At 46.1% G+C, this 25,811-nt stretch overlaps 1 protein-coding gene across 1 annotated transcript in view; it reads left to right on the top strand.

The window, feature by feature from the left end:
* Positions 1 to 25,811, top strand: part of LOC309533042 (MAM and LDL-receptor class A domain-containing protein 1-like) — a 383,106-nt gene that overhangs the window by 324,565 nt on the left and 32,730 nt on the right. Inside the window, exons 2-4 of the mRNA XM_082223992.1 lie at positions 17,376 to 17,612; positions 19,487 to 19,542; positions 21,094 to 21,243. Coding sequence (XP_082080118.1) covers positions 17,545 to 17,612; positions 19,487 to 19,542; positions 21,094 to 21,243 — 274 coding nt within the window. The 5' untranslated portion in view covers positions 17,376 to 17,544. The remainder of the gene's footprint in view (positions 1 to 17,375; positions 17,613 to 19,486; positions 19,543 to 21,093; positions 21,244 to 25,811) is intronic.

Below are 25,811 nucleotides of genomic sequence, written 5' to 3'. Positions count from 1 at the left end.
CAAGGCGCTAGCTTTGTGGAACAGTCTTCTTTTGGGCTCTGAATGTTGAACAAAGGAAAATGGAGTGCAAAGCGAAATTGTGCCCGTCTCTCGGCTCCATCAGTACCTCGTAAAAGGAGCCTCAGAGCAGCTGATAGTGCGAAGAAGGAATCACATGTCTTGATCTCGCCAGCATCAACAAAGCAAGGCATTCATGACTGAAGAACACTTGGCTTATTGGGAAGGGCAGAACGCCAGCTCTGTTGCCTTCCCTACTCTCTAAAATCACCCGTTAAAACACACAAAAAGCAAAAACTTGTTTTGCACATTTGACAAAAAGAAGCAACAGTGTCCCCACACCCAGACACTGGGCTGTGAATGAAGATGGGGGTTCAAATACAGTGGTACCTTGGTTCCCAAACTTAATCCGTTCCCAAAGTCTGTTCCAAAACCAAAGCGTTCCAAAACCAAGGCGCACTTTCCCATAGAAAGTAATGCAAAATGGATTAATCCATTCCAGACTCTTAAAAACAACCCCTAAAACAACAATTTAACATGGATTTTACTCTCTAGTGAGACCATTGATCCATAAAATGAAAGCAATAATCAATATACTGTATTATAAAATAAATAAGACAGTATTGTAGATGATGAAAATTAAAATTACCCCCCCCTTACTTACACTGATGATAGTCATTATTTGGATGGGGGGCTTTTATCCATTTCCACAGTCATGCAATCAATCAATCAATCAATCAATCAATAGCTAAACTGGGTTCCACACAGTCACAAAAAGAAATTAACCGAAAAAGCCTCAAAAACAAAAACGCAAAATAAATAGCAAAAACAAAAGCGTCAAATACAGTGGCACCTTGGTTCTTGAACTTAATCCATTCTGAAAGTCCGTTTGACTTCCGAAATGTTCAGAAACCAAGGCTTGACTTCTGATTGGTGCAGGTGCCCCAGAAACAAGAGCCAACAGCCGCATCAGACATTTGGCTTCCTAAAAACGTTCGAAAACCAGAACATTCCCGGATTTTTGGTGTTTGGGAACCAAGGCGTTTGAGAACCAAGGCACCACTGTACCTTTTCTATCTAGTTTGCAAGCTGTCACCACCCAAAAAATTGTGAGAAGGCCCCATGGGCAACATCTGGTTCCCAGTCTCATGAGAACCTAAGAAGAGACTGAAGGGCCAGGCCAGTGGTCCATTTGTTCTCCCAGGGGCCAACCGGATGCTTCTTTTGGGAAACCATCAAGCAGAATTTGAGCACAAGAGCAACTCTCCCCTCCTGTGGCTCCAGCAATTGCATGAATTTGTCCAATCCTCTTTGGAAGCCACACTAGGTTGCCTAGGATAATTCACATTTCTGTGGGATGTGAAACACAGGGACCAGTCAAGAACAACATCCCTAGAGTGGACATGAAAGGGGATGTTTGCTCCAGTCAGTAGAAAACGTTCTGTTTCCTCCTGGGCTGGGACAAACCTCCTCTGCATGTGACTAGAGGTGGGCGGGACCTTACCTGTCCAGGTGACAAAAGGACCAGGCACACAGCACCCCCTCTCTCTGACTCCATTCGTCGAAGAAGCAACATTAGCTTGAGATGTCCTGTTGGCTTTCAGCCAAGAGAGAACAAAGGAACTATCTCCTTATGGGATAGATTCCACATGTATATACTTTGTAACTTAAGTCTGCCTTCAGGGGTCCATCTGTGAACTGAATGTGTAAGTAAACTTCTTCTATACTTTTTACACAAGATTGTGTCGTGTCTATTCTTTTTAAGGGGGACTAAAGGGGATTACCAGGAATCCTATACAGTCATCCCTTGGGTTGAATGCGCTTTGGGTTGAGCGTGTTCGAGTTGTGCTCTGCGGCAACCCGGACGTAACGGAGCGCGTTACTTCTGGGTTTCGCCACTTGCGCATACGCAGATGCTCAAAATGACGTCACGCGCAGAAGCAGCAAAAAGCGACGTGTGCGTGCGTGCACAGATGTGCCGTCACTGTTTACATTTGCTTCTAGATGTGAACAGGGCTCCGGAACGGATCCCGTTTGCATCTAGAGGTACCACTGTACTGAGACACTTAAACGAGCTTGCAACAAGCTAACCACTGTGTATTTAAAAGGGGAATGTTAAAACTCTGCTAAGTTATAGAAACCTAGACAGCATCTTAAAAAGCAGAGACATCACCTTGCCAACAAATGTCCGTATAGTTAAAGCTCTGGTTTTCCCAGTAGTGATGTATGGAAGTGAGAGCTGGACTATCAAGAAGGCTGATCGCCGAAGAATGGATGCTTTTGAATTCTGGTGCTGGAGGAGACTCTTGAGAGTCCCATGGACTGCAAGAAGATCAAACCGATTCATTCTTAAGGAAATCAGCCCTGAGTGCTCACTGGAAGGACAGCTCCTGAAGCTGAGGCTCCAAGACTTTGGCCACCTCATGAGAAGAGAAGACTCCCTGGAAAAGACCCTGATGCTGGGAAAGATGGAGGGCCCTTTTTCCCTTATGAGGTATCCAGGAGCCCGTATAGAGTCCTGAAGTGGGTTCCCTATTGGTAGGAGAAAATAACAGAGGCCAGCCAGAGAATATTGAGAAGCAAGGCAGCTAGTAAGCTTGATCTTTATTGATCTGTTGCAACAGGGTGCTCCCCTCACATACAGGAGAGAGGAGGAGGACCCTGAACCAAGGTGTGTCTGCCCTTATATAGACATTTTAAATTCCCTGCCCTGGAGCTCCAGACCACCCCCCACAAACATCATACCTACATCACAGAAAAGGTGGTCTACAAATTTGAATGTTTTTCCTGCCTGCCAGGTTATCTGATAATGCATTATCTGATTGCCTTTCCTGGTAGTCTGTCACCCTTTGAAATGGTGGTTTCTAAATTCCTGTAACAAGGTTTTTTCACCTCCTCCCTCCTTGCAGAGAAAACATTTGGTCAGTTGGGGAGTCAAAATGGTTTCAGGTCGGACTTCCTGTGCTGATCTATGTACGTGCTTGGTTGGTACATTTATGAACATTTATTATATATCTAAGACCTTAAATTTTATTATTACAGCGACCAAGGGCCTGGAAATAAGGCCTTGCGAGGAACGGGGAAGAGACCTGGAGATGTTTAGCTTGCAGCCTTGTGGACAGGATCCAAGCTGCAACTGGGAGAGCCAGGCACGTGTTCAGATGGCACCCTTGCCAAGCCGGCCACCTTATCGTCCATGGTGGCAGGGGGGGCTGCTTTCTTCTCTGCGCACTAGCGTCCATCCACACGCTTGGCTCTGGCAGCGGAGCCTGCAGCCCAGCCCAGGCTGCATCTCCCATTCCAACACATCTAGCTCCAAGTCAGTTGCAAGCCGCCTCCTTCAGTCCATGAAAGGAGCTCAGCACAGAAGGTGGATTTAGGCCTCCCTCGGCTGACCAGGCAGATCTGGCTGGTCAGCGGCTCCTTTGTCCTATTCTCAGTTGGCACAATGAGAACCGGGCTGGGTTCCATTCAGCCTCTTTTCATCCTCGCCCCCTTTCCCCCTGAGCCTCCCCCTCCCCCTCCCCACCCACTTCCCCTCCCTGCTCCTCCTCCTGGCTCAGTGATGGAGCAGAGATTTGAATAAGAATGCTCTCTTTCCCAAGGTCATTAATACTGATTTACAGCCGATTACTACAATGCAACCAACAGCAAAACAGTGCATTGCACCAAGATGGGAAAATAAAGGTCCACCTACCGTAACTGATTGGCTATGGGGAAGCCTGGCCAACTCTCTTAATGATAAAACTGAGAGAAATATCTTACATAATAATGCAGAAAACAAATGCATTGAGGGGGACTTGCTTTAAATTTCCGGAATGATGATGATAATAACAACAACAACAACAACAACAACAACAACAACAACAACAATAATAATAATAATATTTATTATTTGTACCCTGCCCATCTGGCTGGGTTTCCCCAGCCACTCTGGGCGGCTTCCACAGAAACCAAAAATACACTAAAATATCACACATTATCACACATTCCCTGAACAGGGCTGCCTTAAGATGTCTTCTGAATGTCAGGTAGTTGTTTATTTCCTTGACATCTGATGGCAGGGAGTTCCACAGGGCGGGCGCCACTACCAAGAAGGCCCTCTGTCTAGTTCCCTGTAACCTGACTTCTTGCAGGGAGGGAACCGCCAGAAGGCCCTCGGAGCTGGACCTCAGTGTCCGGGCAGAACAATGGGGGTGGAGACGCTCCTTCAGGTATACTGGGCCGAGGCCGTCTAGGGTTTTAAAGGTCAGCACCAACACTTTGAATTGTGCTCGGAAACATACTGGGAGCCAATGTAGGTCTTTCAAGACCGGTGTTATATGGTCTCGGCGGCTGCCCCCAGTCACCAGTCTAGCTGCCGCATTCTGGATTAGTTGTAGTTAGGTAGTCCAGATCTAGTCCAGCAGGTTGCCCCTGACGGTTTCCATTCCATCGCTAGCTGGCAAAGCAGATGGAAGACAAGTCGCAGCAGTCCTTTTAGTTCCTCCCCAGCAAACCTCTTAACTTACTGCCCTCTCCTTTTCCCTCCCCCCCACCCCCCCCAGCTTTTGGGAACTCTGCTAGATGTGCTCTTCTGTTTCTGTCTTCCTCTTTTGAGAGGTGACTTTAAAGCTTACATCTCCACCTTTTCCTAATTCATCTCTAGCCAAGGTGTGAACATCTCTGCAAAGGGTAAAGGCAGTGCCCCCCCCCCGGAAGTGTCGGATTTCTGTATAGGCTAAGTAGGCTGAAGCCCATGGCCTCTAAATCTAGGGGGCCTCCCCAGTCTGCCTGCCCCCCCCCCAGTGGGCAGTCTCTCCTCTCTCCAAATTGCAAACCCAAGACTTCATGCCAGGGCAGGGCAACTTGGACCCAGCAACTATGAGACTCAGGGCCAGCCAGTCGGCCCCAAACTCCAGGGCCCAACTTGGAATTTTTTTTGTGGGGCCCTAGTTCACAGCCAAAATCTGCAGAATCTTAGAGACATAAATCCGTGTGCTAGGTCATTTTCACAAGGTCAGCAAAGCTCTTCAGAAATCAGACCTGTTATTGAGTTCTTGTGCAAGTGTGTAAACAAATTTTGTGTTATGTACTGAGTTGAATAGGATCCAAACTGTAGCAGTCTGATTGGTCCTAGAACAATAGGATCCAAACTGCAGCAGTCTGATTGGTCGTAGAACAATGCAGCAGTATGATTGGTTGGCAGGAACCACCCAATCCTGCTCCAGATAGAAGTGAATCCACAACTTGATTGGCTTACAGTAGAATTCCAGAATTAGCCAATCATGTGCAGCCCATTGTGTAAATAATGTATATAAAGCAGATACTGTGAGGGGACTTTCATTCCTCCTCACCACTATGAGCTGAATAAAGAGCATGAAATCACTTTGCAACTCTGAGTATATTTCATTTTGATGGGTCTGGGTCTCCAGAGGTTGCTGGACTACATTAGAGAGATAAATCCGTGTGCTAGGTCATTTTCACAAGGTCAGCAAAGCTCTTCAGAAATCAGACCTGTTATTGAGTTCTTGTGCAAGTTTGTAAACAAATTTTGATGGGTCTGGGTCCCCAGAGGTTGCTGGACTACAACTCCCATCGTCCCTGAGTTCTGGCCTTGCTAGCTAGGGGTGATGGGAGTTGTAGTCCAACAACATCTGGGGACCCACAGGTGGATAAAGGCTGGCTAGGGCCCTTCCTTGAATTCATATTCATTCTTTTTCATCCACGTCTCTCATAGTCCGCCTGCTCCCCCCTCTCTCTCTCTCTCTCTCTCTCTCTCTCTCTCTTTCCCCTTGTTTACCTTCTCTTCCTACCTCTGGCATTAAAGGATGCAGATTTTCCTGGCACAGCTTGAGCTCCAGCAACACGGAGAAATGAGTGCCTGATGTCATTCAGTCGTTCGCTCCAGGCAATTAATTCAGCCGTGAGTCCACCTCATGCCAGAAGCAAGGAGGGTCTGCCCAGAAACCTTGCTGGCAAAACCCACTTTGCAGGCCTCATGCATCTCAGCCAAAGTGCAGAGCCTGGGGCCTGGGGCCTCCCGTACGGAGGGTCTTGGAAAAGCCCCAGGAGCAAAACTGCCACTTGCTGCTGGATGAATTATGCATGTCGCTCAGGGACTGAGCTTCTGCCGCCTCCACAGGCCTTCAGCCTGGCTGGAGTCCAGAGGTGGCTTTCTTTCTTTCTTTCATGGGGAAGAGAGAAGGGCAGAGAAGCATGTCGGTCACAGGATCCCAGCCTTTGAAAAGGCAAGAGCGACCACTATTCGGAGTGGTAAAAACAGAAAGCGACTGCAGAAGGGGCTCCAAAAGGATCCATCCAAACTGCAGAAATCCAGTGGCAAATGTGGCTCACTAGATGAAGGCAAACCATTCTTGCTTGACCACACACTGCTGAGGTCTCAGCTGGTAGCAACTGAGCAAGGAAGGGATCTGGGGCTGTGATCCCTGGGGCTGGAGCTCAAGGAAAACCAGGCTTAGCTGCATCGGTCCATAAGAAAACACACACACTCCTAAAATCCACAGGTGGGCCATACCTTTCTTAAAGGTAAAGGTAAAGCACCCCTGACAATTAAGTCCAGTCGCAGACGACTCTGGGGTTGGGGTGCTCATCTCGCTTTACAGTAAGGTTACCAGATGTCCCCATTTCCTGGGGACAGTCCCCGAAATTACAAATCTGTCCCCATACAAAATCCATTGAAGTTGAAAAATGTCCCCAGACTCACTGAAAAAAATCTGGTAACCTTACTTTACAGGCTGGGGGAGCTGGCGTTTGTCCGCAAACAGTTTTTCCAGGTTCCAGCAGAACTAAGCTGCTTCTGGCAAAACCAGAGCAGCGCACGGAAACGCCGTTTACCTTCCCGCCGGAGCGGTACCTATTTATCTACTTTTACTTTGACGTGCTTTTGAACTGCTAGGTTGGCCGGAGCAGGGAACGAGCAACGGGAAGTCACCTCGTTGCGGGGATTTGAACTGCCAACCTTCTGATCGGCAAGTCCTAGGCTCTGTGGTTTAGACCACAGCGCCACTTTCTAAGGACTACCTTAAAGGCCACAAAAGTGGGGCAAGCTTTCAAGTTCTGCAGAACTCTTCATCAGGCAAGTTGTCACACAAAACCAGGCAGTGAGCAGCCAGGATAAAAATGAGGCTGATGTAGCCAGGAGGTCAGTTTGTAGACTCAGCTCCAAGACGAATCGGCCCCCAGGACCCTTCCTTGGCCACAACCATCTCCCTGTACCCATCACCCGTCCTGCTGTGGATCTCCTTGAGTGTTTTTGTGTGCCTGGAATGTGCCCCCAAATTGTGATAATGTCTCCTGCTTGCCTGGAAGGAGGTGGGAAAGTCCCTAGGTGGGTTGTGGCGGCAGAAACCTCTGGCTTTTCTGTGGCTGGAATGCAGGCCTGCATTACAGAGGCAAGAGTTGGCCCTACTAAACATCTTCCAAGACAACAATGCCCCCTTACACCACAAAGAACTCATAACCCACCTGCTCTCAGCAGACAGAAACATCATATCCAGACACTGGAGAGACCAGTCATGAATAAACATGGACCAATGGTACCAAATAGTATGGGAAACAGCCTTATTAGAAAAATTAACCAATAAACTGAAACTGACACGGGGACAAATAGAAGAAGACGCCTTCACCCTGGTATGGCTCCCCTTTATCACATACTGAAATATACTCAGAGTCGGGAGTGGATTTCATGCTCTTTATTCAGCTCATAGTGGTGAGGCGGAATGAAAGTTCCCCCAAAATATCTGCTTTATATACATTATTTACACAATGGGCCGCACGTGATTGGCTAATTCCAGGATTCTCCTGTAGGCCAATCAGGTTGCGGATTCACTTCTACCTGGAGCTGGATTGGGTGGCTCCTGCGGACCAATCATACTGCTGCATTGTTCTAGGACCAATCAGACTGCTGCCTTTTGGATCCTATTCAACTCAGTACATAACACATACACAGCCCAACAAGACAACGACAAAAATCCATCAAAAGCATACGAATCAATATGGCTAACCTGATCCAAAACACCCACCAACCTACCCCACTCACACATGAAAACAAAGACCACCACAGCCAACCACAAATGAACAACCACACCCCAGGCCAACCCCAACCTCTCTCACCACCAAAGAAACACAAGTGAACAGCAGAGAACCTGCACAAGCAACGCTGACACCAAACCCTACATATATTAAGTAAAATAGAAACATCGCCACCCACCCCCACCCATCTTTTCTCCCTCCACCTCCTTCCCCCTTTTCTTCCTAATGTCTCAACAAATGAAACTGACTTATAAAAATAAAAAATTGTTATGTGGGGAAATAATACAAGAGAGAGACATTGCACATACCTTTGTAAACCAAGAAAATCTTTAATAAAAATACATTATTAAAAAAAACCAGAGGCAAGAGTTGCCTCCAATGCTCCGCCCACTCTTGTCTCTGGCCCCTCCCACCGCAGGAATGTGGCCCTTAGAAGGTTGCTCACGAGGGAATGTGGCCCTTGAACAGAAAAAGTTTGCCCATCTATAATCTTTTTTTTAAAAAAATCGAACTTTAAAAACAGAAGTTTACAATTTCTGTTCTTTCTCAGCGTATCAGGAGATATGACCGTAGATTGATGAATCTGTATTTCTGTTCTCTGCCAAAAAAAAATTCTCACATTTCATCCCGTTACTGTATCATTGAACGGAGATGTATTGCAGTTCCCGATCAGAAAACCACCATTTCCCCCCTTCATTATCTTGTGAGCCGGTCCAGTGATCTCATGAATCACGGAGAAGTAGCTGAGGTTTGCAAAGGTTGCAAGAGGCTTTTGTTTTCCTCCCCATCCTTTAGTAACTCCAACTGTTTCCTGTGTGCTCAGAGCACATGTTTCCTGCGCAATTGAGCATGGGCCATTCCTCCTTCCAATCCACGTGCCGTTGTGGGACCATTAGAGTTCACACCAGAGACCCACGCCCCTCTCTGCTACTCCAGACAGAACAAAGTTTGTCTCTTATCTCAGAATCCTCCTGTTTTGTGCCAGCCCTAATGGGAACAGGGAGGTGGGCAGATCCATTATGGAACATGGTTTCTTGTTCATGGAAGGCTAACATAATGAGGAACAAGTCATTTTCAAAGCTTTTAATCTCAAGGACACATCGATGAACATCAGAGATCACACACATTTCCGGAGGTGAGAGCCATGTGTTCCTGCCTTGCCTAGCAAAACCTCGCAGCTGGAGATGGAAGCTCACAAGAACCTCAGCCCTGGTCCTACACAATGCAATCTCACTCACAGCAAAGGAGCTCAAATCCTTAAGGATGCACTCCTAACCATCCTTATTTAGATAATATCAGTGGAAACAGTTGGTCTTGGCGAGTATTAACCACTTTCAATTTTAACCTGAAGATTGCCACTTGTCCAGTTTTAATTTTAATTGTTTGAATTGATTGTGGGGTGTATCTTAATTGATTGATCGCTTGTATTATGCACATTGTCTTATTTATATGTTAGCAGCTCTGAGCCTGGCTTTGGCCGGGGAGGGCGGGATACAAATAAAATTTATTCTTAAATTATTTATTTATTTATTTGCTTTCAAATAACTCATGAAACGTGGTCCAGGACCGGACCAGAATCCAAAGGTTCCGCTTGGGCCAAGGCAGGACACGAGGCAGGAAACCAGGCAAGGACAGGTACAGGATCTGGCTGACAGCAATGTTGCTCCCGCAACCTGGGACAGGGTCCGACAGCCTTTTATCTTTCTCAGGGTAACGGCCAGCCCTGATCCCCTGGCGACTCACCTCCCTGTCTCGCCCGAAGGCGAGCACTCCTCCTGCGAGTACTCAGGTCTCTCCTTCTCTCAGACCTCAGTCTCTGCAGCTTGGGAGACATCGGTGGGTTACTAGACCCAGAATCTGCCTCCTCCTCCCCTGACCCAACCGGTAGTGGAGCAGCTATAAGTGATGGCCCAGCTGGAGGCAAGGAGGTCATCCCCGCATCTGGAGCCAGGGCAGGATCAGGCCCCTGACTCGGCCCAGCTGGTGCTTGTTGCAGGGGAACCTGTGCAGACTGGGGCTCTTCAGGATCAGGCCCCAGACTTGGTTCAGGTGATGCCTGAGGCAAAGGATCTGGTGCAGACTGAGACTCCTCTGGGTCCGAGTCCCAGGCCATCACAGATTTGATGGTGATGCATCTCATCAGCAATTACAAGAAAATAGTTGTTTCTGGGTTGCTGTTATTGTTTTAAAAAACCACTATTATGATTCTGGACTTGGACCTTTGCTGCATGTCTACTGCAAGGGAAGCAGATAAGAAAACCGTCTCCAGGTTGAAAATGTCCTGTTTATTCACCACTGGCCAGAGGGAGAAGTTCATGCCTGCCTCTGCTCTTCTGTGTTCCTCTTACTTTCCCGGTGTGTCCCCTGTGCTGCTCTCATTCTGCTACTGGCTTCCTAAGGCGATGGACCCACATTGTGTTCCAGGGGTTGGCAAACCCTTTCCATTGATCTGTAAAGCCTGGGAACCCTGGGGTGTCTTCAGCGTGACATGATCTTGTGGCTGAAACCCAAGAGGAAGCAACTTCTCCAGCTCCACTTGCCGATGTACAAGTGTCCTCATCGCATTTCTTGTGTCGTCTCAATGTTTTAGGAGTCTTTTTTGTTGTTGTTGTTCAAATGAGGAGGTTCTGCTGTTTTTAAGCCAGCAGGTGGCAGCACTGAACCGGCCTTTTGCTTTCCATTCCTTTTTTTTTTTTTTTTTTGGATGCTGCCTTGTCAGTCTCAAGAGCGCTTTCAGCAGCAGAAATTGTGGTGGAGCAATAGATGGGAAATTGCACGACATGAAAAACTGACATGGTACACCCGGTTTTTGAAAGGAAAAGCAAAGGTAACATCTTTTGTCTCAGTTTGGTGGGCTTTTATTGAACGCATAAAAAAGAGAGGTCACATTTGTCTCTTTCACAAGTCTCTCAATTAATTTGGGATTGTTGGCATCTGTCTGTCTTGGGAGACAACAGAGGAGTGCGCTTTTGGGGCTGAGGTCAAACTGTTTGAAGGTTCTAGTTCTAGCTCACTGGAAGGACAAATTGTGAAGCTGAGGCTCCAAGACTTTGGCCACCTCAGGAGAAGAGAAGACTCCCTGGAAAAGACCCTGATGTTGGGAAAGATGGAGGGCACAAGGAGAAGGGGACGACAGAGGACGAGATGGTGGGACAGTGTTCTCGAAGCTACCAGCATGAGTTTGACTGCGGGAGGCCGTGAAAGACAGGAGTGCCTGGCGTGCTCTGGTCCAGGGGATCACGAAGAGTTGGACACGACTAAACGACTAAACAGCAACAGCCGTGTTGGTCTGCCGTAGTCATAACAACAACAACAGCAAAATTCCTTCCAGTAGCACCTTAGAGACCAACTAAGTTTGTTATTGGTATGAGCTTTCGTGTGCATCCACACTGACATGCACATGGTATCTGAAGAAGTGTGCATGCACACTGTTAACGGAAAAATCTGAGGGCTCCCTTGGACAAAAAGTAAAGACACCAACCAGAGTAAATTGAAGCAAATCAGCAGCCTGTAGGCTTGGTCTTTATTGAAGAAAGACTGTCGCGACAGGGTGCTCCCCTCACTTGCAGGTGAGAGGAAAGACCCAGAAAAATGGTGTGCCAGACCTTATAAAAACTTTTGAAATTCCCATCCTCCAGGTCAAGCCCACCCCCAGAAACATCATGCATACATTACAGAAAGGAGGGGTTGACATCATGCATACATTACAGAAGGGGTTGACATCATGCATACATTACAGAAAGGAGGGGTTGAGGGAGGAGTTGTGGTGGTAACCTGAGTGTCCTGTCACCTGGCTGGTTCCTCCTTTCCCCCTCCCCATGATTCACTTCCAGGAGACAAAGGGGAGTTTGCAGTTTCCTGCCCCCAGAGGGAAGATCTGATCATTGTCCTTTGTCTCAGTCTGTGCTGAATCCACTCCCATATGCAAGTTCTTTGTGATTTTGATTGTCTTCTGTCTGGGATTATCAGGGTTGACATAGCAACTGGGCAGGGCTCCTGTGGATGTGCTGGGATGGTGAAGGGATTATGGCTGACCAGAACCAAGCCCCCCTTTGATAGTCCATGTCATATGGAGTAAAATAAAAATGGAACAGTGCAAATCCGATGTATGGTTGATTTTCTATGAATTTATAACAGAAATGTGGCGTATGTAGTGTGTGAGTGTGAGTGTGTGTGAAGTTTGTGCAAACAGAATGATTGGGGTGGGGGGGTTCCTGCTACAGTTCCCCCCTTCGGAGATAAGATTGCAAAGGTGGCTACTTTGCAATCCTTTTCTCCGCACAATTTAGGGTGGTAAATAATAACCTGGTATTCTCCGTCCCAGATGTGTGTGTCCATGTGAACCTGAAAGGGACTTGGATATCATGCTTCTTTAAGGATATTTGCATAGAAATATAATGGTGTAACAGTGCACATAGTTAGACATAGGATATCACGTAAAATTAATATTTTGTTGCTCAGTTACTTGTGGTATTCCAGCACCTTGGAAGAAATATTTTCTCAATAGTGGTCTATGCTTTACATTTAGCAGGAAGGTCCATTAAGGACTGAAAAGTGCAGTTTGCTTCCCCCCCGCCATTTTTGTGTTCTCAGGTGTCAAGGTAGCTCTTCTGTGGTCTCACATCGGCATGGTGTCGCAGTAGTGGCAATCCCTGGTGAATCCACTTAGGGCTTTCATATTTATCATGTAGCCTGGCACCCACCACAGCTGGCACAGGTTTTGGACACGTCCTGAGAGAAATGTCTTCGCCTTGGCCATTCCATGGGATTATTTTATTATTATTATTATTATAGGCTCTGGTCTTGCAGTCATGGGAAGTTGCTCACTTGCACTTAAAGGACCAAAAAGCTAATTGCAGCCTGGATACACTTGCCCAATTCAAACTGAGTCCAATTTGAATTTATCTTGCCCCATGCTTCTCAACTCTTCAAACCAATCTGTTAAAAGAAAACCATTCTTAACAAGGGCAGTTGTCCAAATAAGTCAATTTAAATCTATAAGGGATCATTCCTGCTAAACCAAAGCATATCCACCTTCATGTTTCTTAGAAGCTTCTCCTTGGTTTTGACCTTACAAGAGCCAGACACTAGTACGAAAAGGGTGTTGGAGATAATTCAACAATTTGGTCAGGTAGCCGGATTCAAACTAAATAAACAAAAGACCAAAGTATTAGAGAAAAACCTGACAGTGATGGAGAGGGAGAAATTCCAGGAGGAGACAGGTTTGACAGTGGTTAAGAAGGTGAAATACTTAGGGGTTCATTTGACATCTAAAAATCTGAATTTGTATAAAGACAATTATGAAAAATGTTGGTCAGAAATTAAAAAAGATCTAGAAATATGGTCAAATTTGAAATTGTCAATGTTAGGCCGAATTGCAGTTATTAAGATGAATGTATTGCCTAGAATGTTATTTTTGTTTCAAACTTTGCAGATTCTTGACAAGATGGACTGTTTCAAGAGGTGGCAGAAAGACATTTCGAAATTTGTCTGGCAGGGCAAAAAGCCCAGAATTAAATTTAAAATACTGACAGATGCTAAAGAAAGAGGGGGATTTGCCCTGCCGGATTTAAAATTGTATTATGAAGCAGCAGCGTTTTGCTGGCTGAAAGAGTGGATGCTCCTCGAGAATACAGATATCTTGGATTTAGAAGGTTTTAATAATACATTTGGTTGGCATGCATATTTATGGTATGATAAAATCAAGGTGCATAGGGCCTTTAAAAATCATATTGTCAGAAAAGCATTGTTTAATGTCTGGACAAGATATAAAGATTTGTTGGAAAATAAAACCCCTAGATGGTTGTCACCCTTGGAGGCTAAGGCATTTAAAAAGCTCAATATGGAGGCTGAATGGCCAAAGTATTGGGAAATTTTGGAACAAGAAGGAGATAAATTGAAGTTACAGAGTCATGAGAAATTGAAACCTAAAGTACAAGATTGGCTCCATTATTATCAAATAATGGAGACGTATAAACAAGACAAGAAAATTGGCTTCCAGGTGGAAAAATCAAAATTAGAAACTGAATTGTTAGAACCCAATACTAAGAATTTATCAAGAATGTACAATTTGCTGCTGAAATGGAATATACAAGACGAAACAGTAAAATCGGCTATGATTAAGTGGGCTCAGGACATTGGTCATAACATTATGTTTCCTGATTGGGAATGGTTGTGGAACACCGGTATAAAATTCACGGCATGTAATGCGCTAAAGGAAAATATCATGAAAATGATCTACAGGTGGTACATGACCCCAGTCAAGCTAGCAAAAATATACCATGTGCCTGACAATAAGTGTTGGAAATGTAAAGAAACTGAAGGTACCTTTTATCACCTTTGGTGGACGTGCCCGAAGATTAAGGCTTTCTGGGAAATGATATATAATGAAATGAAAAAGGTACTTAAATACACTTTTCTTAAGAAACCAGAGGCCTTTCTCTTGGGCATTGTCGGCCAATTGGTGTCAAAGAAAGATAGAATTTTCTTTATGTACGCCACGACAGCAGCAAGAGTTCTCATCGCAAAGCATTGGAAGACACAAGATCTACCCACCGTGGAAGAGTGGCAGATGAAAGTGATGGACTATATGACATTGGCTGAGATGACTGGCAGAATCCGGGACCAGAGGAAAGAGACGACGGAAGAAGACTGGAAGAAATTTAAAATTTACCTTAAGGACTTTTATAAACTTGATGAAGGTTAAAATGCCGAGGTGTAGAGAGAAAAAGGGACACAGCGATATATGATTAAGTTAAAGGAAAGACTAAGAGAACATATATTTGACAAAAATTTTAGAAGCTGCTGAAATAATTTAGTAAATTGGGATGCAGAAAGGGGAGGTATGGGGAAGTCCGAGAGACGAGGGTTATGAAAAAAAGGTCATGAAATTATACTTGTTTGTTTGTCTTTTTATTTATTTGTTTGTATTGTTTATAAAAACTTGTAGAACCAATAAAAAAATTTATATATATATAAAAAAGGAAATCGCGTCTGTACATACAAAGTATGTTGTAAAATTAATAAAAATTTAAAAATCTTAGAAGCTTCTCCTTGGTAAAGCAAGTTTTAGCACATGTTTAAAATGGGTAGGGAAGGTTGGCATAGTGCCAGGTGGAACAATGAAATGTGGTTATAAATTGATCTAAACATTGGACTACACAATAGTGTGAGCTATTAGAAAGTATAAAATGCATGAGAATTCTCCATTGGTGAGTAAGCAATAAGACATTAAACATAAAAACAGTTACAAAAAAAAAATTGCCCCCCTTTGTGGAAATCACACTGTCAGACACATTTCAACATTCCTACGTAATAACACATAATACAAAAAAAAAACCTAATTAAATATCAGTTGCATATCTCGACACAATTGTGATCTTTTACGCATGTATCTTTTGAATCCTGGAGCACAGTCTTAAGGTTCAAAAGTGGGAAAATGTCCTTGCAATTCAACTCCTCCCCCCTTTGTCAGCCCCACTCCCCATCAGCCTATATCCTTTTAAAGAGATAGCTGTGGCCACTTTGAAACTTTGGTGTCTGTTGTTGTTGCAGGTCTTGTGATGGCGAAGAACTGAGTTGAGGGGTTGTTGCTGCTTTTCATCATTGCACATCTGTAGAAGTGATATCCTGTAAGGGGGCAGGGTTTTGGGGAGACTTAAAGGACAGTTAGAAAAAGTAAGGAGCAAAAGGCAAAAAGGATGTCCTTCAATTTACGTGGGAAGCTGCAAATAATAAAAATCTTAGCGGATCAAGCATTTCATTCATTCCAATATTATTATCATCACATTTTCATATAATTACTGTTATTATCTGCTAAGTTCGTTTGCTTTCTTTCACTTAATAAAAAATTACTCCACATGTAGATAAAGAGAACTGTAAAAAAATACAAGAAAGGTTAAAAAATAACAGAAAGCAAAAAATTAGATTACCAGTTAGATGAAAACGGACTTGACACAAAGACATCAGATTCAGAAAAGAATTATTATTAAATAATACAAAGATATTATCAAAACCGCACAGATTACTACTGGACTAAAAAAGAGAAAACAATGGGGGGAAAACTTAAAATTCACCATGTGCTATCTGATAAAAGAACTTCATGAAACTGACTTTCAACATGTGATGAACATGTCCCAAAAGTAAAACACACACACACACACACACACACACACACACACAAAATGACCTATGAGGAACCAAAAATAAATAAATGCTAAGACACACCATTTTTTTTAAGAAACCTGAATTAACCTGAAGTAATCTGTTTTGGCATTCTAACATCCCAAATGAAAATAAAAGAGTGTTTCTTGATGTGACAACATCAGCTGTAATGTTAATAGCGGAATACTGGGAAATGAGTTAATACCAAGAAAAAATGAATGGCAATTTTAAAGTTGTGCAAGTACCTTGCACTAGCCAAAATGACAGAATTAATAAACAAATACCACTCCACAAACAATGTTTGGTTGTGCTTCGATTAATTTCATATATATAAACGAAAACAGATTATTTGTAACCTAAAAAAAAGAGTCAAAGCCACAAAGAGATAGAGGGAAGTCACTACTATAGCAGGGATTCAGACTTGTTTTGCTGAACAGAAAGAAAGTGTCTGTTTGGCTTTAGGGGTCAAAGAGAGTCCTGCTCATTTCTGCCTGAAGGCAACTTGCGTGTTCTGGAAACTTGTGACCCAGCTAGCCGTTGGCCTGAGGCACCTCTCCCCAACCCGGTGCCCTCCAGATATTTTGGCTGCCCAGGGCTGACGGAAGTTGTAGTCCAGTACAACTGGAGGGCCCCCAATTGGGCAACGTTGGCCTGAGAGACCATCTCCCCCTTTTGAGATCCTGTCTGGAGGGATGCTGCCATTCAGGGGAAACAGTGAGCCTTGTAACGCCATTGATGGCAGGGTCAGACCACACGACCGTTCTCTCTGTTGGAACCCATGTAAATGAGCTTGTGTGTATGTGTGATTTGGCTGTGTGTCAAAAAAAAATCTGGTGAATTCAGCCCTCTTACACACACACACACACACACACACACACACACACTGTAACTTACCACGTTGTGCTTCTCCGACACCCACGACTTGAAGGATCTGTATGTACTTGAACTTTCATGAGACTCGGTTGAACAGGTGCAAATCCAGTGGGAACAGCAGCTTCCTGGGAGATCTGCATAGGTGGAGTGGGGTTTTGGGCTCCTTCTAGATTTGGCCACCAAGCCCAGCTTAAAACTTCACTCTGCATTGGGACCCTGGTCCTGAGAGGGTAGGCAGAAAGAAGGGGTCTTCCTGAGTGAAAACTAACAGCCACCTTCCCCTTTTCCGCTTGCTCACACCTGCCAAGACGGGTTTTTATGGCCGCCTCCGCTCAGCCCAGCTCCTCTTACGGACAGGTGACTCTGATACTGTGGCTGTGACAGGTGATGTTCTCACTCTGCTCCTGGCTTGCAAAGGCGATGGATTAAGATTATGTTGAGGGCACCAGAAAGAGTTTTTAGCTCATCCAGTGCAGCATGGGAACCCAGCAGACTCTCCAGATTATCGGGTTTCTCCTCTGCCTCTCGGTGATGGATATCAAAGGGTAAGTTATTCTGTCTCCCACATCCTGAGTTCACTATCCTCCTGCCAAACATAAAATGCACTTTTCCACTGTGCGTGTCAAAGAGCGGGAATCATCCTGTTCCAAGTCCAAGGCGGACCCTGGATGTACTTTGGAAAGAGGACATTTCCATCCCTTCTGCCGAGTCAACAGCCAAGTTACCCATTATGTCAAATCCTTCTGCCTGTTCTATTATTTCTGCTTCTTGACTTCTTGCTTGAACAGGCAGCTTTAGACTCCTGGGCACAAAAGAGTTGTGTTTCTTTCTCCTTTTTTATGGGATTGCATGTTCTGCTTCTGTTGTGCATTGTATCCTTCCTTGGAGTCGATCAAGTTGGATGGTTATGTCAATATTGTTAATAAATAAATAACCGCAGATGCTTTTATACGGATAGCTGGCAATGTACATTTCGCATTCCGCTAGTTAGCAGTTTGCATACGGTTGCAGAGAGCAAATATTCATGGCTAACAGTCCCCACCGTGAAAGAGCTTCAGCTCTCCTCACATTTAACATAGTCTCTTGCGGCATCTTGAAGACAAATGTATGATGTCATAAGGTGTGAAGAAGTGATATGAACAACCCCTTGTTAAATCCTTGGAGGCAAACTGCACAGGCACATAAGGTGGGGTATAAATATAAATAGTTGTTTGCACCTTTTTGTAAAACAGCAGTAAAAAAAAGCTCTTTTGCAGGGGAGGGGTTTTAAAGGAGAAGAAGGGGAGAGGTGCAGTGATTTACCCTTCCCATGCTTACAGTTTCTTTGCCACAAATTGCCCCCTCCCCAAACAATTTTTCTCTGCTAAGGCAGGAGGTTGGGGGGGGGGGAAGCTGCTTCCCTCCACCCACCTACCTTCCCTCCCCTATTGCTTTTAAGCACTGTCACCATTAACAGCTTCAGTCCAAGGCCAGCTGCACATGGTTTTGCTCCAATGCCACAAGTGGGATTTGCCTAGACCTGATGATGGAGAAAAGAAAGAAGATTTTCTGCAGCTGTTTTAAGATTGGAGAAATGTAGCGAAGACAGAGGGAAAGCCCAGGCAGGCATTCATTGGGGGGGGGGGTGCTGTCCATACATCCATTCAAAGCCCCTGGTATCAAAGTGCCACGCTTACACTCCCCTCCTTCAATCCAAAATTCCTCCTGCCCTAAATTACCGTATTTTTTGCTCTATAAGACGCACCTTTTCCCTCCTAAAAAGTAGGAGCAAATGCAGGCTGAGCGGCTATCCCAGGCTGTGCAGCACTCCCTCTCACTGTTCTAGCTTAGCCGCGCGAAGCCTCCGCAGGGCAGCGGAGAGCCTTCATCACTCACGGGCTGTCCTTCTCCCACCTTGTAGAAAAGCCCGCAAGAGCCATGCTCCCTTTAAAGAGCGCACAGCTCTTGGCTGGCTTTTGTGGGAGGTGGGCGAAGGGACAGAGGGCAACGTAGCCACGCACAGCCTCTTCTGGGCAGGGAGGGCCTTCATCCCGCTGCCTGGGAGAGGCTTCACGTGGCTATCCCAGAAGCCAGAACAGCAAGAGGCTGTTCTGGCTTCTGGGATTCAGAATATTTTTTTCTTGTTTTCCTCCTCCAAAAACTAGGTGTGTCTTATGGTCTGGTGCGTCTTATAGAGCGAAAAATATGGTATATAGCTGAAATGAAGAACTGTCAGGGTTTTGAGTGGAGATACTGTGAGTTGCCTTCTGTCCTGGTAGTCAAAACAAGCCCACATTCCTAGCCTGAGGCTTTCTTCATTCTCTGAGTGTGTCGTTTATACCTGACTCTGGTTGTTAGATCTCTGGGTTCTAATTAAAAAAGCAAAGCGATTCCTGCAAGTCTGCCTACACCTGACCTAATCTGCTTACATCTCTCCTAGCAGGGCAGAAGACAGAGTTCCAACCCTTACTAGGGATGCCTGGGCTTATGACACAGGTAGGCACCTCTCTTGGCAACTCTCCTTTGTGTAACGGCTCCTGTTGCTCCTGCCCAGCGGCCCATGGAGCCCCACGCCTCCATCTCACGATGCTTTGTGCACGGCTGTCTTTAGCATATGCACCGCGGGGGTGCAAAGATCCAGCCAGCACCCCCAAATGTAGTTTAGCCCCCGAGTTAACTTTTATTATGCTTATGTCAGAAACCATGCTTAGAAGGGAGGGAAAAGAAACAAACTTTTTTGTTTGCTCATTTCTTTACAATACACGTATACTTAAGTATGCAACACCACCACACTTAAACTTATAAGTATTGTTTAGGCACCTACTTAAGAGAAACATCAGTTGTGTCAAAGGTGCCATTGACTCACCGCGCTGCCGCATAGCAGCTCAATACAATATGTAACTGTCAGGGGCTCAGGAACAGAGGCACAGGGGAGGAAGGAAATGGAGAGCGAAGGGGAAGGATCTGAGGGCAGCGTAGGGGAGTATGACAGTGACCCGAGAGATTCCATGAGCTTCTCCAGCGGATCGGAAGATTCCCAGAAGGAGGCGCCAAGGGTCAGGGCAAGAGGGGTCCCAGGGGGGACGCACCAGAAACAAGGGGCCAGCGGGGACTCCCAAAGCAGCAGCGGGAGATCAGGACCAGCTTCCCCACCAGAGCGTAGTGGGGGGGAAGAGTCCCATGTGTCAGGGCCAGCGTCTCCTCCAGCAGGGAGAGAAGATGAGTCAGGGCTGACCACACCTCTATCGGAGAGTGGGGGAACGGAGGGGAGGTCAGGTCCAGCTAGCCCCCCCGAAGGGGGAAGCAGTGACAGGAGCAGTGTAACGGTCAGGAGGAAAGTTGCCGGCTGGGCGCGCACGCCAAGTTCGAATGTACAGGCGCGTGGGACAGCAGAAAACCCGGATTGGGAATCAGGTCCTAAAGCCCGCCGGAGGCAGGGGGAAGACTCAGGGGACTCAGCGTCAGAAGAGTCTAGGAAGGGCAAGACCCCAGCTGACAGGCGGAGCCAGAGGAGGAAAGAGCAAAGGAAGAGGTGGAGCAAGGCCAGAGTCTTAAACTGGTGTCTGAGGGGAGGAGATTCAGACGGAGCTTCAGCAGTTTAGAGTTTCAGACGTAGAGCTGTGCGCTGTGGCTGTGAAAACGAAAATGAACTTCAATAAAGACTTTTGTATATAACAACGGATTGGCGTTGGTCCTTTGTGAGCTGGGACCTCGGGCAGCTCTGACAGTAACATAATATTTTGATGTAAGAGTTAATTTTGCGTGCACAGCGCCATTGAGAATGACAAGCGCCACTGCTGGCGTAGCGCGTCTTTGGTAAATGTGCGCACAAAGTCGAAAGTCCTTTAGCGAAACAGGTATGCATTTCGGTAATACCTAGGCATATACGTGTTTTGTTTTTCTAGCTTGATTGTTTCATAGCAGGTAGATAGTTAAGAGCTTAGGCGGCTTCAGCAGTGGGCTCCTGGTACCCTCCAGAATTCGGCACCCGGGTGCCCTGCACTCCTTGCACCCCCGGGTAAAGACGGCCCTGCTTCTGTGTTCCAGGCATCCTAGCCAGCTGCGACTTCAATGACAACCTCAATCCCTTTTGCAACTGGAAACAGTCCTGTAGCAGTAGCTTTGGAAGCTGGATCCGGAGTAGAGGTGGAACGCCGACCCTCGGAACAGGCCCAGAGGGGGATTATCCTGATGGAAGTAGGTGTTGGTTTTGTGGCAACGCAGCCAAAGATCCACCAAAGGGGGGGTGTGGGGTGGGGGAGGGAGAATATATGGGCAGATGACCTGGAGGAAGGAAGGAAGGAAGGAAGGAAGGAAGGAGGTGTTCATCCAATCTGCAGATGACACCAAACTGGCAGGGCTAGCTAATGCCACAGAAGACAGAATTGGGATTCAAGATGACCCAAACAGACTGGAGAACTGGGCGCAAGCTAACACAATGAATTTCAATAGAGGCATATGCAAGTTTCTGCACTTAGGCAGAAAGCAGTTGCACAAATGTAAGATGGGGGACGCCTGCCAGTCGTACAGGTTGAAATAAGTTTGAACAATAAGTTGTGAGGCCTCTGCTTCCTATACAGTGGTACCTTGGTTTACGAACTTAATCCGTTCCAGAAGTCCATTCTTAAACCAAAGTGTCCTTAAACCAAAGTGTGTTTTCCCATAGAAAGTAATGCAAAATGGATTAATCCGTTTCAGACTCTTAAAAACAACCCCTAAAACAACAATTTAACATGGATTTTACTGTCTAGCAAGACCATTGATCTATAAAATGAAGGCAATAATCAATGTACTGTACTATAAAACGAATAAGACGGTATTGTAGATGATAAAAATTAAAATTATTATTTTTTTCTTACGTGCGCTGATGATAGTCATTGTTTGGATGGGGGAGCTTTTATCTATTTCTGCAGTCACACAATCAACCACTAGTTGAACTGGGTTCCACGCAGTCACAAAAACGAAGTCACAAGCCGCAGTCGCAAGTCAGTCCCATAAAACAAAGAACAAGTCACATAAAAAAAATATGAAAAAGCCACACAAACAAAAATGCAATTTTTAAAATAAAAAATAGCAAAAACAAAAGCTCCAAATATCACCTCTGTGTTGTGTGGGTGCTCAGGACTCAACAGCTGACAGACTCAACAGAAAGCCATTTGCACATGTTGCCAGGCCACCAGTCCATGCAGAATGTAAAAAGGTAAAGGTAAAGGGACCCCTGACCGTTAGGTCCAGTCACGGACACCCTATATATAGGAAGGATCAAACCAGTGATATTTGAAGGGGCAGGCGGGGCCCATGACTTACATCATAGGCTAATGGTCAGGAATTTGGGGAGCTGTAGTGTAACGTTATATAGCAAGCCCCCCCCCCAACCCTCCTTGCCAGCAAAGACCCAAATATTCACCACCAGCGGACTCAGTAAGCTTTGGGGACAGAATTTTGTTTGTTTCAGACCAGGATTTATATACAGTAGTACCTTGGTTTACGAACGTAACCCGTTCCAGAAGCCAGTTCTTAAACCAAAGCATTCTTAAACCAAGGCGTGCTTTCCCATAGCAGCAGGGAAATTTACAAAAGGAAAACACTCAATAGGAAGCGGAACATGTTCTGCTTCCAAGGCAAAGTTCACAAACCAAAACACCTACTTCCGGGTTTGCAGCGTTCTTAATCCAAGTTGTTCATAAACTAAGCTGTTCTTAAACAAAGGTACTACTGTAATATACTAGGATTAGTAAATATTATATAAATTATATAATATATTAGGATTTGGGGATGTGCGTGGGGCTGTGGGTTAAACCACAGAGCCTAGGACTTGCCAATCAGAAGGTCGGCGGTTCGAATCCCCACGACGGGGTGAGCTCCCGTTGCTCGGTCCCAGCTCCTGCCAACCTAGCAGTTCGAAAGCACGTCAAAGTGCAAGTAGATCAATAGGTACCGCTCCGGCGGGAAGGTAAATGGTGTTTCCGTGCGCTGCTCTGGTTCGCCAAAAGTGGCTTAGTCATGCTGGCCACATGACCCGGAAGCTGTACGCCGGCTCCCTCGGCCAATAAAGCAAGATGAGCGCCGCAACCCCAGAGTCCACCACGACTGCACCTAACGGTCAAGGGTCCCTTTACCTTTACCTATATTAGGATTAGGACTTTGTAAGAATGAGTCCTGATTTTGCTGTTATTTTACAGCATTTCTCAGCGTTCTCTCCTTCGCTGGAGGTTTTTAGGCAGAGGTTGGATAGTCACCTGTCAGGGATTCTTTACTTATGATTCCTTCATCACAGGAGATCCCTTCCATCTCTGTGGTTCAGCATAACTTTCCATTTCTCCCTCCATGCTATCATATTTGAGCTTGTTTGCTACACTTATCTGACTTTGCATCACTTCCTGCGCAGTCCGAAACCCAGTCCATCTATTCCAAACCCTATTCAGCTCAGTCATGTGACTTAGGGCCCAGTCTCCCAAAACTTCTGCTCACATGCACAGCTCAGCTGGCAGCAGCCCCTCCCAGAGTCTCCTGAATGGAGTTTGGGAAAGGGTAAGTTTTTCCGGCAAGGCTTCTGTGTCCAGGGCAGCTGTCTACCAGCTCCATCTGGTACGCAGGATGAGACCCTCCCTGCCCATGGACTGTCTCGCCAGAGTGGTGCATGCTCTGGTTATCTCCCGCTTGGACTACTGCAATGCGCTCTTCATGGGGCTACCTTTGAAGGTGACCCGGAAACTACAACTAATCCAGAATGCTGCAGCTAGACTGTGTTACCATAAAGCACCAATGCTGCAGCAAGCAAAGGCTCCAGCAGCTCAGTCAGCTGCTTGTGGCTGGAAAGCCAGACAGGATGTTTGTGACTGTTGCCATGGAAACAAAGGGGCAGTCCATTCTGTACTGAGCACCGGATGTTAGCTCAGTGTGTGTGTCATATGACCTGTACTGGAAGTACATGGGAGGAGTTTTCTTCTTGCTGTTGTCGAGTGCAGACATGTTTCTCTGTACTGATATGAGAGGCAGAAATAAAAGATGTAAATAGTTTTCTGTCTGCTTCTTTCCCCTCCTGGGGGACACCAAAGGGGAGAGAGGATGAACGGTGTGTTCCTCTCACATATCTGAGATGAATCGCCGGGACCTCGCCTGCTTATCAGCAGAGTGGAGACGCGGGGAGGTCGACAGGAATATCTGCCGGTGCCTACGCTGTGGCACATTCCTCTGACCCAGGCAGAATTCCAACAGTGGCAGCCTTCGGATGGTTGCTGTCCATCGGACATCTGGATGAGAGGTTGGTGAATTGTCCTCCTCTGCTCCATGGAAGGCTAAAGTGAGAGGCTGATTCTCTGCAGCCAGAAGCTGATCAGAAGAAGCTGACAGCCAAGCCGATGCTCAAGGTATGAGACTTTTAAGGGCTTAAAAGTGTGAATGCAGAATGATTCATTCTCTGCTTCACGGAAAGCAAGTGTGGGAAAGCAGCTCCAACTTAGAAGAGGCCTGCATACCAGGCATTTTTGTGGTTTCCTGTCCGAGGAAAGGAATGCGCTGTTGCTAGGCAACGTCCTTCAGAAGGCTGTGCCTCAGAGAGGAGAAATGGAAAGTTACTCGAGAGGGCTGGAAGTCAGTTTGTGCTTCAGAGAAGCGAAAGCAAAGTTTTGTTATGACTAGGTCCTCACGAACTGGTGGAAGGGACTTTCCAACGCAGCCAGAGTCAGAGTTGCCAGGTGTAAAGAGAGTAAACAAGCCAGCTATTGGATTTTAGAGGCTTGTGTTTGTTTCAGAGTCAATGCAAGGACTCAAAATGGATGCCAAGAAGGGGGGAGGCTTGCCTTCTCCACCCCTCCTGACCAATGACAATTATTCATCTTGGTCTGTAAAGATGAAGGCCCTGCTGCAGAATCAGAGACTGTTTGGGGTGATTGAGAATCCCATCCCAGCAGCACCAACGCGTGCTTGGGAGTCACAGAATGTGAAGGCTAGGACTGCTATAATTCTGTGTGTCTCAGATGAGCAGCTTGTGCATATACAGCATTTGGAATTTGCGCAAGAGGTTTGGAACGCGCTGCGTACAACGCATCAGAGAGATGCTGGTTCTTCAGCGTTGCTGTATTTTGAGAAGTTGACCAATCTGAGATTAGCGCCTGATGGAGATGTTCAAGCGCACCTGACAGAGATGAAGTATCTGCGTCAACAGATGGTGGAACGCAATTTCCGTCTACAGGAAGAAGTGTTTTGCTTCATGATGATAAACAGCCTGAACCGGACTTACAAGGTTGTTGCCAGTCAGCTTGGTTCGCTACCTGCTCAGGATCTGACCGCGGAAAGGGTCTGTGCCGTCGTCCTGAACGAACACGACAGACTTGCTGCACTGGAAGTGAAAGACAGAGGGAGGCAAGAACAGAGTTCAAATCTTCCCACTGGTGGTGCTACTGGAGAGCATGCCATAGCATTGAGTGCCGTCCGATGCTATAATTGTGGACAGACTGGGCATCTACAGCGAAACTGTAAGAAGCCGCGACAGTCAAAAGGAGCCAAGAACAGCTCTACGAAGCCTGAGGCGTCAAGCAAAAGCCGTACCAAGTGCCAGGTGAAACCTGCAAAGGCTATGATGGCGAAAGGAACCACGCCAGATGTTGGGAACGCATTCATAATCGACACGGGCGCCACGAAGCATCTCTGCCCACACAGAGAACTGTTTTCGACGTTGAAGAAGCAAAGCTTCACAGTGAAACAAGCCAACGGTCAAGAACTGGAAGCGACCGGAATTGGAACTGTGTATCTTGAGAGTCTGA

Source organism: Podarcis vaucheri, assembly GCF_965113315.1.
Source record: "Podarcis vaucheri genome assembly, chromosome: 5".
NCBI lineage: Eukaryota > Metazoa > Chordata > Lepidosauria > Squamata > Lacertidae > Podarcis > Podarcis vaucheri.
Note: the sequence above shows the minus strand (reverse complement) of the source record. Positions and strands in the feature narration are given on the sequence as shown.